This window comes from Abramis brama (genome assembly GCF_963993115.1).
Source record: "Abramis brama genome assembly, contig: SCAFFOLD_94, whole genome shotgun sequence".
Lineage (NCBI taxonomy): Eukaryota > Metazoa > Chordata > Actinopteri > Cypriniformes > Leuciscidae > Abramis > Abramis brama.
The window spans coordinates 22,291-40,733 of record NW_028155934.1 but is presented as its reverse complement, the minus strand read 5'-3'; the positions used below and the strand labels follow the sequence as shown (position 1 = coordinate 40,733).

Here is an 18,443-nt window from a genome sequence, read left to right as displayed (position 1 = left end):
GTGTGTGTGTGTGTGTGTGGGCACATCGAGGACCACTGGAGCTACTCCATCAACTTCCTGCACTGGTGAGTGTGTGTGTGTGTGTGTGTGTGTGTGGGCACATCGAGGACCACTGGAGCTACTCCATCAACTTCCTGCACTGGTGAGTGTGTGTGTGTGTGTGTGTGTGTGTGTGTGTGGGCACATCGAGGACCACTGGAGCTACTCCATCAACTTCCTGCACTGGTGAGTGTGTGTGTGTGTGTGTGTGTGTGTGGGCACATCGAGGACCACTGGAGCTACTCCATCAACTTCCTGCACTGGTGAGTGTGTGTGTGTGTGTGTGAGTGTGTGTGTGTGTGTGTGTGTGTGTGTGAGTCAAGTCAAGTCAAGTCAAGTCATCTTCATTTATACAGCGCTTTTAACAATACAGCTTGATTCAAAGCAGCTTCACAGTGATAACAGGAGATTACAGTAACAGAGATTGTTTAGGCTTTACAGCAGCTCTAAAATAAAGTTATTGTCCAGATAAAGTTAGTTTTGATTGATTCACTTCTGTCGGAATTAATTATCATTATTTATTAACTTAGGGGCCTAACACAACACCATTTAACAGAAAACTCTAAAGTTCTTGTTTTAGCGAACCTGTGAGAACGCTGATGGCGCGCACAAGCGTATTAGGAGTTCAGTCTATACAGGGCTGTGGCGATAAACGCAATATTAGAGCACCGCGCTACTGACAAGCCAACCGCAGAGGAACGCTAGTAACCGCAGTGTTTTTCCTGGCTCAAAATGAGGCGGAGGTGGTAAAATCCTAATAATGTATTTTAATAATAAGGTAATAAAATTAGTATTTTTCATAGATCATCATATAGCCTAATGTGTTTCCCACATTATTTTTGTGGGTGGAGCTTGGTACCTCTAGGGGGGTCGGGGGGCATGCCCCCCCGCAAGAAAATTTTGTACATTTTAAAGATAAATTCATTAATCTGGTGCACTTTGAGTCACCCGAACCCACTGTTAAAAATAAATAATCCACCCGCAAACCGCCCATATTCTTTGATTTAGATATCTGCATCTGATCATCACATTACAATTATTCAAATTCTCAGTGTTAAGCATGATAATATTGTAACATATCACACTGAAGTAGGCTGATTTAAAATTAACATTTATTTAAAATAAAAGTTCTTCTTTTGGCAAAATTACATTTCCTTAATAGCCTAAACAGAGACTTTACTCCCTTCAAACTTAAATTGTCAATGTTTCATTACATCACTGTTTGAAAACACTCGGAATAATTTTTTGTACCTTTATAAAGGGCATTTTCTCCCTAAATGTTTGCTCCATCTTTCATTTCAAAGTCTTTAATTTGATCAATATATTCAATTAAAATAATAAGACACTAGGCTGTTACCAATCAAATTAAATAATTTACATTGAGAAATTATAACTGTATTAAATGATATTATTTTAAATATTTTTGAATATACAATAAGGAATGTTGAAAAGAATGATACTTTATGAAACTAAACCGCCAGTAGGAGGCGGCAGGCGACCGTCTTAATGAGCGAGTCATTGAGTCATTCATTCAAACGATTCGTTCAAACAACTGATTCATTCAGAATGAGGCAGTTTATGAATGAGTCATTGAATCTTTGACTCAACCGATTCGTTCAAAACGCTGAATCATTCAGTAATGCAGCAAGTGTTGCTGTGAGATGCGCGATGGTTCTGCTGTGATCTTTGTTTGGAACTATTTTCGCTGCTGAAACAGAACAAAAACAGTCATTGCGTCTAAAATGTAAGTGACTTAATTTCAACTATTTGTTTATTGAACTGTTATGAAATCAGTCTCGGTTTCAATCTTGATGGCACTCAGGAAAACAGCTCTCTGGTCGCGTGTAGCCCAGGCTATATATTGTTTCTTATCTTCACAATAATATGTTATAAATAACTGCGCGAGCCTCAACAGCGCAACATTGTTACCGTCAGTACATTAGCTAGGCCTATATTATTATCAACTATAGGCTATCAATCGCCACTTACATTAAATTAAATAAAACAGAATCATTCTCACGTTTTCGGTGATTCCCTAGTTATTTTTTATTTTATATTAAAAACTGTTTTAAGGGCATTTGTCCGGATTGGCTACAATTCTCTCTCACTTTTCCCTTCAAAAAAACAAAAAAAAACACACGTGTCCCAGACACAGTCTATGGTCCCGGACAAGCGTTATTGTCGAGCCCTGATGTGTTTTCCTTGATTGGTTTTCCCTGAAGAGAATTACGTTGTTGAAAACGAAAGTAAAAGAGTCACGCACGTTCATTGCGTTTTACCGTGATGAGAGTTCCGTGTCTTTATTAAACTCAACACATTATAATAATTATCTGTCATCCACCCTCGATTCATTGGAATGGAATGTTTTTATTACTCGGCCCGCCCGACCCGCGGATTATCCGCGCAGCGCTATACGGTTTGAGAATGGAAACAAGCGGTGACCGCATCAGATCCGTCACGCTGGGAAAAGTGTATCTGACCATGTGACTGTCTGTCTGAGTTTTGTGGAGAGCCGGAGGCGGCACGAAATTTAACGCCGCCTCGTAATTCTCTATACAGGAAAAACCCTGAACCGCAGTAACCGCGATATTCCTGTGTTTTCGTTTCTGACTGTGTTCATCATGGTGGTCTGCACAGAGGCTTCGCTGATTTGCACTTAAGCCTGAACAGACTGTGAATGAGAGAGAGCGACTGAGCGCGTGCAATGACCTGCGTCTGTCTTTGAGGTCAATCATATATATTCGTGAAAAGGTTGCCGTGCCCAAGGAAAGCGAAATATTTGTCTTGTCATTTTTTAACGTTTAAGGGTATTTACCATGAATAGCATCGGCGTCAGCGCTGGTCAGCATCCTCAGCGCGAGGAAGCCGCGGCAAACAGAAACCAGCGACTCACGCACTGAATCAGTGCCACTGGTCTCTATTCAGAGAAGCTTCAGTGTTACCCATGCGACGCATTGCTGGTCAGCTGAGCCTTGAAAGGTGGAGCTCAGAGTTAATTAACACCTTGTTTCATTACTATCTTTCAATGAATCAGCGTTTTTGAACGTGTTCGTTGAATGAACGGTTTAATGACTCAAAGACAGTCCGTTGCCGTAACTGTGAGTGACAGCCTTTCAATGCGCAGAGACGCTGTTTAGTTTCAGCTACATCGGTTACTGAAAATGTGCTAGTTTTTGTGCCTGCTGACCACATCGTAACACTTATTTATATAGCAACACATACATAAGTAAATAAATGCCGATAATACCGCATAGCGCACTATTGAGCCACTCAACATTACCGCATGGGAAAATCCTTCACCGTGACAGCCCTATCTATAGGAGTGCGCGTTTGAATATATGTGCGCAGGCGTGTAGAGCGTGAGTGTGTGTGTGTGGGCACATCGAGGACTACTGGAGCTACTCCATCAACTTCCTGCACTGGTGTGTGTGTGTTATTAACTTAGGGGCCGCTAACACGACACCGCTTTAACAGAAAGCTCTTAAATGTGTTCCGGCACAATAACAGTGTTTGGCGGCTCGAGAACGCAAACTTGAAATAGGTTCCAAGATGTAAGGTTTGAACATTTTTGTAAAGTTGAGGTGGCCCACTAATGTGTGTGTGTGTGTGTGTCTCAGGGGCGAGCCCAAGACGTGGTACGGGGTCCCAGCACACGCCGCGGAGCAGCTGGAGACGGTCATGAAGACGGTGGCCCCGGAGCTGTTCGACTCCCAGCCGGATCTCCTGCATCAGCTCGTCACCCTGATGAACCCCAACCTCCTGATGGAGCACGGCGTCCCGGTACCTCTCCACCCGTCCCGCCCTCTCAGCTGAGTCTGCCACTGTGTGTGTACTCATCATCATATCACTGTCACACACAGGTGTACCGGACCAACCAGTGCGCGGGAGAGTTCGTGGTCACCTTCCCCAGAGCCTATCACAGCGGCTTCAACCAGGGCTACAACTTTGCTGAAGCGGTGAACTTCTGCACTGCAGACTGGGTACGTCTTACACACCCGTTTACTCACAGTGAAGCCTTGCCTGTGTGCGTGTGTGTGTGATGACCTGTGTGTGTGTGCAGCTGCCCGTCGGGAGGCAGTGTGTGGCGCACTACCGGCGTCTGCAGCGCTACTGCGTGTTCTCGCACGAGGAGCTGGTGTGCAAGATGGCCGCCGACCCCGAGAGCCTGGACGTGGAGCTGGCGGCGGCCGTGGTGCGAGAGCTCAGCGACATGATGGAGGAGGAGAGCCGGCTGAGGGACGCCGTGCAGGAGATGGTGAGAGGCGCCAGGGTTAACTCACACACACCACGGGACAACACCACACCACAGTCAGGACCATTGAAAATCTGCAGTTGTTGCATGAAATCAATATGACAAGAAGGCAAATGGCACTTATTTTTAGACATACAGTGAGGAAAATAAGTATTTGAACACCCTGCTATTTTGTCTGAAATTGTCATCGTAGGTGCATGTCCACTGTGAGAGACATAATCTAAAAAAAAAAATCCAGAAATCACAATGTATGATTTTTTAACTATTTATTTGTATGATACAGCTGCAAATAAGTATTTGAACACCTGAGAAAATCAATGTTAATATTTGGTACAGTAGCCTTTGTTTGCAATTACAGAGGTCAAACGTTTCCTGTAGTTTTTCACCAGGTTTGCACACACTGCAGGAGGGATTTTGGCCCACTCCTCCACACCATAGACTGTAAAAAATATGGACGTAGTGTCCGTGACGTCACCCGTAGGGTTTCTGAAGAGCATTTTTGAAGCCTAAAGTGGGCAGAGCCGGCCGTCGCCATCTTGGCCTTGCGTTACTCCCGGATAACAGAAAATGGGCAAAGAGGCTGAGAAATCACGTCCAAATAGCTCGACGTGATCGAGTTAGCTCAGGCTGTTAACGGCTCTGGGTTATGCTATTGACAGTACCAAGTCTGCGCCTGCACAGGGCCTCGCGCTAAAGTGACACTTGATGATGTAAAGCCAATTAAAAGTTCCTGTTTTTGCCCTTCGAAATATTATAATAGTTAAAAGACACGGCTACAAGTGAGACTGTGTATCGTGATTCTGTACTATTCTGCTAGTTGAAAATGTATTCTGCAGTAACTTAATATTACTCTGAGAGTGTGTGTGAGTGATTTACACACTCTTTTTTATAGTCTATGGTCAGTCAGCGCTAGAAAATCCGCGCTAATTCAAGGATGTGCATTTATTGCATGAACGGAGAAAGCGCCGACGCCTGCATGATTTCACCTGACGGTACATAAGCATATTATAATCTATATCTGTTCCGTGAGAGCAGAACGAACAAGCCTTTATTGACGTTTGTAAATCTGAAAACTCCAAAAAGCAACGAAATTGTCAGACATCCATTAGTGCATGTTCACAGAGGAAAACAACTGAAATACAGCGCTGGTTGTTCTCTCGAACGATACTCGACGACAACGACGGAATCCTAAGCCGTGGCTTTGTACCCAAGTAATGGGTGTATTAAATTGTATGAAATAATCCCGAAAAAAAGAACAAACACTGCAGCAAAAGCAAGTTCAGCAGCAACACTTGCTGAGGTGAAGTGACGTTTAGTAACAGCAGACAAACGGCTATGCATTGACATCAGCGGCAACCCATCTGTCACTCAAGTGGCCACACCCTTAAATGCAGAAATTTAAATATTAATCAACTAAACGGAAGAGTTATAAAAAAATTCACCCCCCTCACAGTTGTTATGAAGGGCAAAATTAGCTGTATAGACCAAAGCCACATAGAGATCCAGGCTGTAAACATGTTTTTTTCTGCTGTAAATTTGGTAAATTTTAACATGGGGGAGATACAGATTTGACACACTTGTGCAGCCAGCCTCAAGTGGCCAGTCGATGAATTGCAGTTTAACTCACTTCCGTGTTGGTTTCAAGAGAGAGACGGGGAGGTTGCCGCTTGCTCCACACAGATCTTCTCTAGATCAGTCAGGTTTCTGGGCTGTCGCTGAGAAACACGGAGTTTGAGCTCCCTCCAAAGATTCTCTATTGGGTTTAGGTCTGGAGACTGGCTAGGCCACGCCAGAACCTTGATATGCTTCTTACAGAGCCACTCCTTGGTTATCCTGGCTGTGTGCTTTGGGTCATTGTCATGTTGGAAGACCCAGCCTCGACCCATCTTCAATGCTCTAACTGAGGGAAGGAGGTTGTTCCCCAAAATCTCGCAATACATGGCCCCGGTCATCCTCTCCTTAATACAGTGCAGTCGCCCTGTCCCATGTGCAGAAAAACACCCCCAAAGCATGATGCTACCACCCCCATGCTTCACAGTAGGGATGGTGTTCTTGGGATGGTACTCATCATTCTTCTTCCTCCAAACACGTTTAGTGGAATTATGACCAAAAAGTTCTATTTTGGTCTCATCTGACCACATGACTTTCTCCCATGACTCCTCTGGATCATCCAAATGGTCATTGGCAAACTTAAGACGGGCCTTGACATGTGCTGGTTTAAGCAGGGGAACCTTCCGTGCCATGCATGATTTCAAACCATGACGTCTTAGTGTATTACCAACAACAGTAACCTTGGAAACGGTGGTCCCAGCTCTTTTCAGGTCATTGACCAGCTCCTCCCGTGTAGTTCTGGGCTGATTTCTCACCTTTCTTAGGATCATTGAGACCCCACGAGGTGAGATCTTGCATGGAGCCCCAGTCCGAGGGAGATTGACAGTCATGTTTAGCTTCTTCCATTTTCTAATGATTGCTCCAACAGTGGACCTTTTTTCACCAAGCTGCTTGGCAATTTCCCCGTAGTTTCCAGCCTTGTGGAGGTGTACAATTTAGTCTCTAGTGTCTTTGGACAGCTCTTTGGTCTTGGCCATGTTAGTAGTTGGATTCTTACTGATTGTATGGGGTGGACAGGTGTCTTTATGCAGCTAACGACCTCAAACAGGTGCATCTAATTTAGGATAATAAATGGAGTGGAGGTGGACATTTTAAAGGCAGACTAACAGGTCTTTGAGGGTCAGAATTCTAGCTGATAGACAGGTGTTCAAATACTTATTTGCAGCTGTATCATACAAATAAATAGTTTAAAAAATCATATATTGTGATTTTTTTTTTTTTAGATTATGTCTCTCACAGTGGACATGCACCTACGATGACAATTTCCTGAAGTAAAACCACTGAAAGCCTTCCTTCCGCTGGTAAAAATAGTCCCGGTGGCAAAAAATTTGCCGGTGGCAAAGACTATCTTTACGAGTGAGTCAGTCAGTAGAGAAGACTTTTATATTAAAAGGACTTGTGACACGGAGAAGCAACGCAACTGGTAAATGACTAGCGTGTCACGGGAAAACACCTTAACTGTTAAAAGGACAAGATATCGCACAACTTTATTATGAATATAGGACTGACCTGAAGAAAAGTGCTATAAATGCTGTAAGTGCAGGGACACTCACTCACTCGATCTCACACAATACTCTATAAGCTTCACTGAGCAATATCAGTGAGAACACGTGTTTACGCTGGTAAGAGTGGTTGCTAAAGGTGTGTAGTGTGTAGCTGCTGAGTAAAGCGGTTGATCATGAATAAAGCACAGCGATTGACCAATCAGAATCAAGGACTGGAACTAACCGTATTATAATGTTGAATAACTGCTACTTTAATGATGGCATTATATTACTGTAGGTGTAAAAGAAGCTGTGTGAGTGAAGCTGTGTGAGTGAAAGACATTCATCAGATGACCCCCTCAGGGTTATGAGCTGAGTGCTGTCATTAACTGATCTCCTGGGGTCCTGCAGGGGGTGCTGTCCTCGGAGCAGGAGGTGTTTGAGCTGGTGCCGGATGACGAGCGGCAGTGCTGGAAGTGCAAGACCACCTGCTTCCTGTCAGCGCTCACCTGTGTGTGCAGCCCTCAGCGCCTGGTGTGTCTGCGTCACGCTGCTCACCTGTGCAGCTGCCCCGCCCGAGACAAGTGCCTGCGGTGAGAGTCCACACACACCCGCTGATGATGACCTGTGTGTGTGTGTGCTGCAGGAGCTGATGACCTGTGTGTGTGTGTGTGCTGCAGGTTCAGGTACCACCAGGACGAGTTCCCTGTGATGCTGTACGGGGTGAAGTCGCGAGCGCAGTCCTACGACACCTGGGCCAGGAGGGTCTCGGAGGCGCTGGCGGCCGATAGCAGGAGCAAGAAAGGTCAGACACAACACGCCCAATGATTCAGTGATTCAGTGACTCGTTTATAAACAACTGGCTCATTTCTGAATGAATCAGCCGTTTCAACTAATCGTTTGAATGAATGACTCAATGACTCGCTCATTAAGACGGTCGACTGCCGCCACCTACTGGACATTTAGGGTTATGTTTAAGTGTCATTCTTTCCAACATTTCTTATTTGCATAAATATATTTAAAACAATCTCGTAACATTATTTAACCCAGTTGTAATTTTTCAGTGTAAATGATTTAATTTGATTTGTATCAGCCTCAGTGTCTTATTACGAACGGACGACAGGCTTGAGCTGTGGGTTACACACACGTGTCTCTGGTGCTCCACAGATCTGATCGAGCTGAAGGTGCTGATGGAGGACGCGGAGGACAGGAAGTACCCGGAGAACAACTTCCTGTTCCGCAACCTGAGAGACACGGTGAAGGAGGCCGAGACCTGCTCATCTGTGGCTCAGCTGCTGCTTAGCAACAAGCACAGGCACAGGTGTGTGTGTGTGTGTGTGTGTGTGTGTGTGTGTGCTCGTCTGTGGCCCAGCTGCTGCTCAGCAACAAGCACAGGCACAGGTGTGTGTGTGTTCGTCTGTGGCTCAGCTGCTGCACAGCAACAGGCACAGGTGTGTGTAGCTGTCCTATGTGATATGCACATGAATGAATGTATGTGTGTGTGTGTGTGTGTGTGTGTGTTCAGGAGGGAGCGTCCTGACAGCAGTGCACAGAAGGCACGCAGCAAACTGACGGTGGAGGAGCTGAAGGTGTTTGTGGAGCAGCTGTACCGCCTGCCCTGCGTCATCAGCCAGGCCCGACAGGTCAAGGTGAGTCTGACCCCTGACCCCTGCACTGCTGACCCCTGACCCCTGCAGCGAGTCCTCACGCATGTGTGTGTGCTCACAGGATCTGCTGGAGAGCGTGCAGGGCTTCCACGAGCGGGCACAGGCGGCGCTGGCGGACCGCACGCCGGACTCCGGGAAGCTGGCGGCTCTGCTGGCTCTGGGCTCGGGGCTGGACCTGGAGCTGCCGGAGCTGCCGCGGCTGGAGCAGGAGCTGACGCAGGCGCGCTGGCTGGACGAGGTGCGGCTGACGCTAGCGGATCCTCCGCGCCTCACGCTGGAGCTGATGAAGCGGCTCATCGACTCCGGAGTGGGTCTGGCGCCGCACCACGCTGTGGAGAAGGCCATGGCCGAGCTGCAGGAGCTGCTGACGGTGTCCGAGCACTGGGAGGAGCGGGCGCGGGCCTGTCTGCAGGCCAGGTGACTCTCTCACACACACACACACACACACACACACACACATCAGGGCTTCTGCACGGCCTTCTTTCATCAGGTGTCACAGCACAAAGACTGATCTTCAGGGTTCATACAAGCTGCTTGAATTTGACTTTTTGAAGTTTAAAGGTCCCCCATCACAAGATATAATATAAATATAAATAATATAAATCTATGGTTTCCCCAGAATGTGGCTGTGAAATTTCATTCAAAAATCCCCCCAGATCATTCATTATAGCTTTTTGAGAGTGAGCAAACACATGTGTGTCCCTTTAGATGCAAATGAGCTTTAGCTCCGCCTCCGTTCAGAAGAGGGCGGAGTCTTTACTCGAGCTTCAGAAACTCCAGCAATAACAGAACAGGCCAATCTCACTCATCCAGAATCCCAGAGTCACCAGTAGCGAGTGCAGCCTTACGGAGAGACTCAGGAGGAGCTTCTGAATGTTAGTGGAGACATTTCTGCAGTTGTTGTGGAGTTACACTGATCATCTCATCATCATGTTTAACTTCTCCACAAGTGTCCACAGTTCCTGAGGTGTTTATAAGACAGCGGTGACATGTTCTGGTCAATAGTGTTCAGTGCTCGTCTGAGCTCAACCACAGAACAGCTTCAGGCTTTGCTGGATCTTCATCAGTGCGTTAGAACTGGTCTCTGTCGTCGCTTGAGGAACCAAATGTCGGCTGGTGTGTGTAAACGTGCAGATTAAGGGCCGGTAATATTATAATAAGATCCTCTTCATACGTCAGAAGGAGAGCGAAATCTGCTTATTTTTTTACATGCTTGCAGAGAAAGACTGACCAAAACACAGTTACTGGGTTTCACTTTTCACGTTTTCTGGGTTGGTAGAAGCACCGGGACCCGATTATAGCACTGACACATGGGAAAAGTCATGATATGTCCCCTTTAAGTCCTGTAAAACCATTGAAGCATTGGCTGCCTTCTCTGTGGAGTGTGTGTTGGCTGACCCATGTGACGGTGGTGTCTTTGCTCTTCTGCAGGCCTCGCCACAGCCTGCTGACGCTGGAGAGCATCGTGACGGAGGCCAGGAACATCCCAGCGCACCTGCCCAATGTCCTGGCCCTCAGAGACGCCCTGCTCAGAGCCAAGGAGTGGACGGCCCGAGTGGAGGCCATTCAGGTGACCGTGTGTCCCGCAGTGACCTGGACATGCTAGTTTACTCACACATGTTGACTAGGGATGTTAACCGATGACTGTTTGACCGATGGTTGACCGTATCAACGTTAACCGATCAAAGTTGTCGGTAGTCGGTTAAAAAAAAAAAAAAAAAGTGATCTCTAAATTAGGCTATTATAGACAGTGGACTTAACGCTACTACAGTTAGCCATCTCATTCCAAGATCTTTTTGTGTGAAGTGAACAAATCCCTCACACTCAATTTTTCATTACTCGCCTGTTTGTACTTAATAAACCAATAAAAACATTTGGCGCGAGGTCACTGCGTTTGGGTTCCCGCGCTCACAAGGTTTGCGAAAAGTAAAGGCTACAGGCTAAAACACTCGAGGTCAGAGCCAGGGCAGACGACAGGATGAAGCGTGCAAAGAAAAGTAGTGTGTGGGACCATTTCACTAAAAAGAATGACAAGATGTAAGTTGCAACTTGTGTTACAGTGCTTAAATACTGTAGTAGCACATCATCTATGATGTAAGGTGATGATGATCATCATCTTTCTTTATTATTGTTAGCACTAGCACCTCAAACTAAAGCGGTGTCTCTTCAGAGCTGTCATTTTCTTAAATGAGCCGCGGCAATGTTTCAAATGAGCTTCTAATGCTAGACAAACGGCCTTTATTTTCAACGCGATCACCTTGTACCAAACCATTTAGAAACTAAGGAGCCATTTGTCCTCCGATTACATACAAGCTCCTCGGTGCTGCGTTTGCGGGACTCATGTTTCGCGCTGTAGGGGATTTAAAAAAAGTGACGTGAGTGGAAGGGCGGCGGTGTGTGTGTGACTGTGCGTTCACACCGCCGCCGGCGAGAGCGTCAAATTTTGCCGCTCTCGTCGGCGGCGGTGTGAACGTACAGTGAGCGGGAGGCAGAGCGGCAGAGAGATGCGACAGAGTTGCGAAATTGCAGGCGCGGCTCGAAATGGCTGTTATTTCAAATAGCGTAGCATATTTTAAACTAATCGGTTAACCGGTTTCAACCGGCTAATGAGGCTCGGTGGTCGGTCAAGAAATTTTTTAGTTTTCGCCATCCCTAATGTTGACTCCGCTGTAGCTGTAGCCTGTCATGTGACACGTGTCTCCGTGAACAGAACGGCAGCAGCTACGCCTACCTGGAGCAGCTGGAGGGTCTTCTGGCTCGAGGTCGCTCCGTCCCGGTGAGGCTGGAGGCGCTGCCACAGGTGGAGGCACAGGTGGGGTCGGCCCGAGCCTGGAGAGAGAGAACCGCTCGCACCTTCCTGAAGAAGAACTCCACACACACCCTACTGCAGGTGACACACTCTCTCTCACACACACACACACACACACCTGACTGAGAGAGGGAACCCTTTAGCACCTTCCTGAACCCTCAGAACCCGATCTCAGAAACTCAGACTCAAAGACTCAGAAGACACAAGCCTTTGTGAGAGGTAATGCATAAATGATGTGCTTTCTGTCTCGACCTCTGTCCAGTGTGGGTAAAACAATTGATATTGATAATGATATATAAATAATGATACTGCTCAAGGTGAGGTACAACACAGATATCTTTATTAAATAACTTTTGATAAATCAGTAATTTGACAACTTCTTGTGAGAAGTGATTTCACAAACAGCTCTCGCTCTCTCAAAATTTGCTTAAACAGCTTAAATCACCACATGGCACCATAATCCAGTTGCAAAGCGTATAATTAGCACAACTTTATAAGTCATGCCGGTTTGACCATTCAAGCGTTCAGCACTCTCTGAGAAACGCCGCGCTCATGCACACTTTCTGCCTTGAACACAGGATGCTAGCTAACTGCATGAAAAGCTTTGAGAGGGTGTGTATTGTGCAGAGCGCTATAGAGATGAATGTGAGTTTCCTTCAGGAGTAGCTGCATGTTGATGTGAGGTGGTGTTGATCTGCACTCACCTGTGCTGGAACTCTTCCAGGTGCTCAGCCCGCGCGTGGACGTTGGCGTGTATGGCTCCAGCAAGAGCAAGCGCAAGCGTGTGAAGGAGCTGCTGGAGAAGGAGCGCGCGGGCCTGGATCTGGAGGGAGCGAGCGACCCGGAGGAGGGCGTGGAGGAGGTGCGTGACCCCGCCGCCGTCGTGGCCGCCTTCAAGGCCCGCGAGCAGCAGGAGGTGCAGGCCATCCACTCGCTGCGCGCCGCCAACCTGGCCAAGATGGCCCTGCTGGAGCGCACGGAGGAGGCGAAGTTCTGCCTGTGCCGCAAGCCGGCCGGCGGCTTCATGCTGCAGTGCGAGCTGTGCAAGGACTGGTTCCACGGCGCCTGCGTGCCCCTGCCCAAAGCCGGCTCGCAGAAGAGGCTGGCGGCCAGCAAGGAGGCCAAGTTCCTGTGCCCGCTGTGCCAGCGCTCACGCCGGCCCCGGCTGGAGACCATCCTGGCGCTGCTGGTGTCTCTGCAGAAGCTGTCGGTGCGGCTGCCGGAGGGCGAGGCGCTGCAGTGCCTGACGGAGAGAGCCATGGGCTGGCAGGACCGCGCTCGACAGGCCCTGGCCACCGACGAGCTGTCCTCCGCCCTGGCCAAGCTCTCGGTGCTCAGCCAGCGCATGGTGGAGCTGGCCGCGCGCGAGAAGACCGAGAAGATCATCACTGCCGAGCTTCAGAAGGCGGCCGCCAACCCTGACCTGCAGGCACGTGCCGTCTCACACACACACACACACACACACACAGACACACACGAGTGAGCCCTGACTAACTCTGTTTCGCTCACAGGGCCACATCCAGACCTTCCAGCAGGCCGGCTTCAGCAGGGCCACGTCTCCACGGCCCTCGGGGGACTACGACGATGAGGAGACCGACTCCGACGAGGACATCAGAGAGACCTACGGCTATGACGTCAAGGTACGTGATGAAGCTCACACCGCTAGTGCTCAAACCTCTAACACTCAGAGTTCAGCGTGGGATGAGTCCAGACATGAATGATTCCCCTAAACGAGTGTCTTGTTGAGGACCTTACAGGTGAGGTAACCACTGTGGTCCTGAGGACCACTGTGTGTGAGTGTTATGATGTAGTGCTGCTGTCAGGACGTTTATGGTGAACATCTCACCGTGATGTGGTGCAGTTCCTCTGTCATCTCAGTGTTTCTGTTCTCAGGACTCGGGAGAGGTGAAGCCGTACTTGTTCTGCGACGAGGAGATCCCAGTGAAGTCTGAGGAGGTGGTGAGCCACATGTGGCCGACGACCCCGTCGTTCTGTGCCGAGCACGCATACTCCTCCGCCTCGAAGTCTGTTCCTCAGAGTGAGACTCCAGCACACACACCTCCTGATCTCCTCCTCAGTCCCTGATCTCCTGTTCTCCTCCTCAGACCTGACACACACACACACACACACACACACACACACCTGATCTCCTGACCTCCTGTTGTCCTCCTCAGACCCGGCCGGCTCCCGCAAGCAGCCGAGGAAGACCCCGCTGGTTCCCCGTAGCCTGGAGCCCCCGGTGCTGGAGCTGTCCCCGACGGCCACACTGCAGCTGGAGGAGCTGATGATGGAGGGTGACCTGCTGGAGGTGTCGCTCGACGAGACCCAGCACATCTGGAGGATCCTGCAGGCCACGCACCCGCCCGCAGAGGACCGCTTCCTGCAGGCCATGGAGGTCAGAGACACCGCCGCCTCTCCCAGTGGTGTTTACACTGACACTGCTCCGGTCACTCACACTGACACTGATTTAATAATTTCATTTGACTGGTAAAAGCCCTATACTGTTATTATTCTAATAAAATTTAATTTCAATGCTAGAATTGGACATAGAAGATGATTTATACATCTAATGAGTTTTAAAAACAAAAATGCCCTTGTGTAGGTAACAATGCCAGTTTAAGGTGGCAAATATTACTCCTTAATAAAACAATTAATTGTTATCACTGACCACTGCATAGAATATGAATAATATGAATGTCTTCATGAGTTAGCTGTCTAAACCAGCCATGGTACCAGCACAAAACACACTCATCTAATTATTATTATCAGCAAAGCTTTGAAAATAGAAAAAAAAAAAATTTCAGTATTGCGTTCATTTTTATTTCTTGAGTTGTTAAAAAGCCTTGATTTTGTCTTTATAAAGTGTGCTGCAGTCCTGTCCTGTGCTGCGTTCCAGTCCAAAATTGTCATGCCCTTCACTCGCTAACTTCCCTTTGTCTCATTCACTCGGATGTACGTCATTGTACTGGCGAAAACTGCAATAGTTCCACTACTGGCGGAAACTGCAATGGGCTGAACTGGAACGTTCTAAGCCCTTGATCACTTGGAATCAGCTGTGGAGTTGATTTATTATTTATATTTTTTTCCCTTTAATAATTTGTTTAAAGGGATAGTTCGCCCAAAAATGAAAATTCTGTCATCATTTACTCACCCGCAAGTTGTTTCAAACCTGTATGAATTTCTTTTTTCTGCTGAACACAAAAGAAGATATTTTGAAAAATGTCGGTAACCAAACAGTTGCTGGACCCCATTGACTTCCATAGTAGGAAAAAAAAATACTATGGAAGTCAATGGGGTTCAGCAACAGCAGAAAAAAGAAATTCATACAGGTTTGAAACAACTTGCGGGTGAGTAAATGATGACAGAATTTTCATTTTTAGGCGAACTATCCCTTTAATGCAGCATCCAAATGTTTATAGGTGTGTTTGGGTTGTTTTAAATTTAAAACATTATAATAATTATATATATTATAGAGTTGTCTGTGCGGTGGTAATTAGACGAGATATGTGGTGACGTCACAATCGTACTGCATTGTGGGACATATAGGTGCCTGAAGTGTACATTTGAAGCAGACTCGCTCCCTAGGTCAAAATCGAGGGAACGGGGGTGTGTCCATATAAACTTCCCTCGTCCACTTCACGAAGTGGAATGCACTTCAAAATGGCGGCAGGGATTCCCCCAAGGGGAAGTGCTTAGGGAAGTTTGCAAGTGCGTGTCTAAAAGTGGACTGGAACGCAGCACTGGTGACAGATTGAGGTGTTTAACCTGTGGTTCTCCTCCCTTCCGCAGCCCGAGGACTCGGTGCTGGACAAACCCGTGAAGCTGAAGCTGAAGGACGCGGAGAAGAAGAGGAAGAGGAAGCTGGAGCGAGCGGAGCAGCAGCTGCTGATGGAGGCCCGGCCCAAGCCCAGGGTTCTGGAGCTCAAGCCCCGGAAGAAGAAGCTGAAGCTGAGCCCGGACCGGTCCCGTGAGCTGAAGGCGCTGGCCAAGCGGATCGCCAAGCAGGAGAAGGAGCGCAAGAGGAAGGAGAAGGCGGCCGCCCGGGAGGAGGCGCTAGAGAAGAAGACCCAGACCCAGACCCGCAAGATCCTGGACATTCCCTCCAAGTACGACTGGTCCGGAGCGGAGGACTCCAACGACGAGAATGCCGTGTGCTCCGCCAGCAGCTGCCAGAGGCCCTGCAGGGACAAGGTGAGTCTCCCACACCCGTTCTCCACCTTCATTCACTCATTCACTCCGTTCTCCGTGTGTGTGTGATGATCCTCGCTGTGCCATCCATGCCACCTGGCCTCAGTGCCTGCCATGGGGAGGGGAGTTGAGTTCTGTTTAGCCCCTGCCATGCCACTAAAGTGACAATGGGGCAATCTGATCCAGACTCATTGGCGCTAGGCCTGTGATTTAACATGAATGAGTCCAATAGGTTAAAAGCTTTCTGAAGCTCAGAATGTACAAGTCATCGTGATTTCGTAGAGGAAGATTATATATCATGTGATATGTACAGGTGATCTCACCTACACCACTGGTGTACATCGCCATCTATTGGTTGACCAGTCAATATGTCTGCCTTGCAGAAATGGAAAAATTGCAGACATACTTTAATTCTGTAAAAGTGCAGATAGTTTAAATAGTGCAACTGTACTTAAAAACATCACACAATAATAATTGCACACAGTAATATTTCAAATCAATTACAAGTTTGAAATGTTAACACAGATTCTGTATTCATTTATATTCTCATGGTGCAAACAGTAAAAGTAAAACCCAAACCATGTTTTCAGATAAGTTACATAATTACAAGAGAGTGAGCAAATTATCAAGCACTATTTAATGATAGAGCATACTTGATCCCCTGCTGATTTAGTAAGTTTGCCCACTTACAAAGAAATGAAGGGTCAATATTTTTTATGGTAGGTTTATTTTAATGGATAGAGACAAGAGTATCAACCAAAAAATCCAGAAAAAACACATTATACAAAGGTTTTAAATTGATTTCCATTTCAGGAAGTGAAGTGATAAGTTTTTTGATCCCCAAGCAAAATATTGTTTAGTACTTGTTGGGAAGCCCTTGTTGGCAAACACAGAGGTAAGACGTTTCTTGTAGTTGGTCACCAGGTTTGCACACATCTCAGGAGGGATGTTGGTCCACTCCTCTTTACAGATCCTCTCTAAATCCTTAAAGGGATAGTTCACTTTGAAATTAAATTTTGGTATGTTTTAGCTTACCTCAAGGGCATCCAAGATGTAGGTGTCTTTTTTTCCTCAGTAGTTTCAATTTTGATATTTTAGGTCAAACCGTTCTTGTCTGTCAGTCATATAATGCAGGTCTGCGGTCACTGTCTCAAAACAGCATGCACAAGTCCAAATTAAAACAATTCCCCACCATCCAAATTAAACAATTCCCCATCGTAAGTACACTTTGATGGCCTAAGACACGAAACGAGCAGTTTGTGTGAGAAAACGAACCGTATTTATATAGTTTTTGCCTCTTGAACAAAGCCGCGTCCAACTGATCTGACGGCGCGTGCGGGTATAGAAACACTAGCACTAGATGTCGCCTTCGCTATTGCAGTTCATTAGCCAAGGCGACATCAGTGTATATATCTATACCCGCCCGCGCCGTCAGATCAGTTGGACGCGGCTTTGTTCAAGAGGCAAAAACTATATAAATACGGTTCGTTTTCTCACACAAACCGCTCGTTTCGTGTCTTAGGCCATCAAAGTGTACTTACGATGGGGAATTGTTTAATTTGGATGGTGGGGAATTGTTTTAATTTGGACTTGTGCATGCTCTTTGAGACAATGACCATAGACCTGCATTATATGACTGACAGACAAGAACGGTTTGACCTAAAAATATCAAAATTGAAACTACTGCGGAAAAAAAGACACCTACATCTTGGATGCCCTTGAGGTAAGCTAAAACATACCAAAATTTAATTTCAAAGTGAACTATCCCTTTAACGTTTCTTGTCTGTGGCTTGGCAACTCAAAGTTTCAGCTCCCTCCACAGATTGTCTATAAGATTAAGGCCTGGACACTGGCTAGGCCACTCCAAGACCTAAATGTGTTTCTTCCTGAGCCTCTTCTTTGTTGCCTTGGAGGTGTGTTTTGGGTCATTGTCATGCTGGAAGACCCATCCACGACCCATCTCTAGTGTTCTGGCTGAGGGAAGGAGGTTCTCGTACAAGACTTTACAGTGCATGGGCCCCTCAATACGGTGCAGTCGTCCTGTACCCTTAGTAGAGAAACAGCCCCAGAGCATAAGGTTTCCACCTTCGTGCTTGACCGCAAGTATGGTGTTCCTTGGGTCATAGTCAGCATTACTCTTCCCTTCAAACACGGCTTGTTTGAGTCGAGTTGATCAGTTGAGTTGATGCCAAAGAGTTAATTTATGGTCTCATCTGACCACGGTACTTCCTCCACCTTCTCCCAAGCCTTCTCTGAATCATTAGATGTTCATTGGCAAACTTCAGACGGTCCTGTACATGTGCCTTCTTGACCTTGTGGGTGCTGCAGGATTTCAATCCATTGTGCTGTAGTGTGTTACCAGTGCTCTGCTTGGTGACTGTGACCCAACTGCC

At 47.1% G+C, this 18,443-nt stretch overlaps 1 protein-coding gene across 1 annotated transcript in view; it reads left to right on the top strand.

Annotated features, from left to right (window-relative positions):
* kdm5a (lysine demethylase 5A) overlaps positions 1-18,443 on the top strand; it is a 42,863-nt gene that overhangs the window by 22,016 nt on the left and 2,404 nt on the right. Inside the window, exons 12-26 of the mRNA XM_084139090.1 lie at positions 3,657-3,819; positions 3,900-4,019; positions 4,100-4,294; positions 7,798-7,979; positions 8,067-8,191; positions 8,554-8,707; positions 8,912-9,035; positions 9,115-9,470; positions 10,485-10,623; positions 11,764-11,943; positions 12,587-13,291; positions 13,374-13,502; positions 13,756-13,900; positions 14,037-14,257; positions 15,652-16,053. Coding sequence (XP_083995216.1) covers positions 3,657-3,819; positions 3,900-4,019; positions 4,100-4,294; positions 7,798-7,979; positions 8,067-8,191; positions 8,554-8,707; positions 8,912-9,035; positions 9,115-9,470; positions 10,485-10,623; positions 11,764-11,943; positions 12,587-13,291; positions 13,374-13,502; positions 13,756-13,900; positions 14,037-14,257; positions 15,652-16,053 — 3,340 coding nt within the window. The remainder of the gene's footprint in view (positions 1-3,656; positions 3,820-3,899; positions 4,020-4,099; positions 4,295-7,797; positions 7,980-8,066; positions 8,192-8,553; positions 8,708-8,911; positions 9,036-9,114; positions 9,471-10,484; positions 10,624-11,763; positions 11,944-12,586; positions 13,292-13,373; positions 13,503-13,755; positions 13,901-14,036; positions 14,258-15,651; positions 16,054-18,443) is intronic.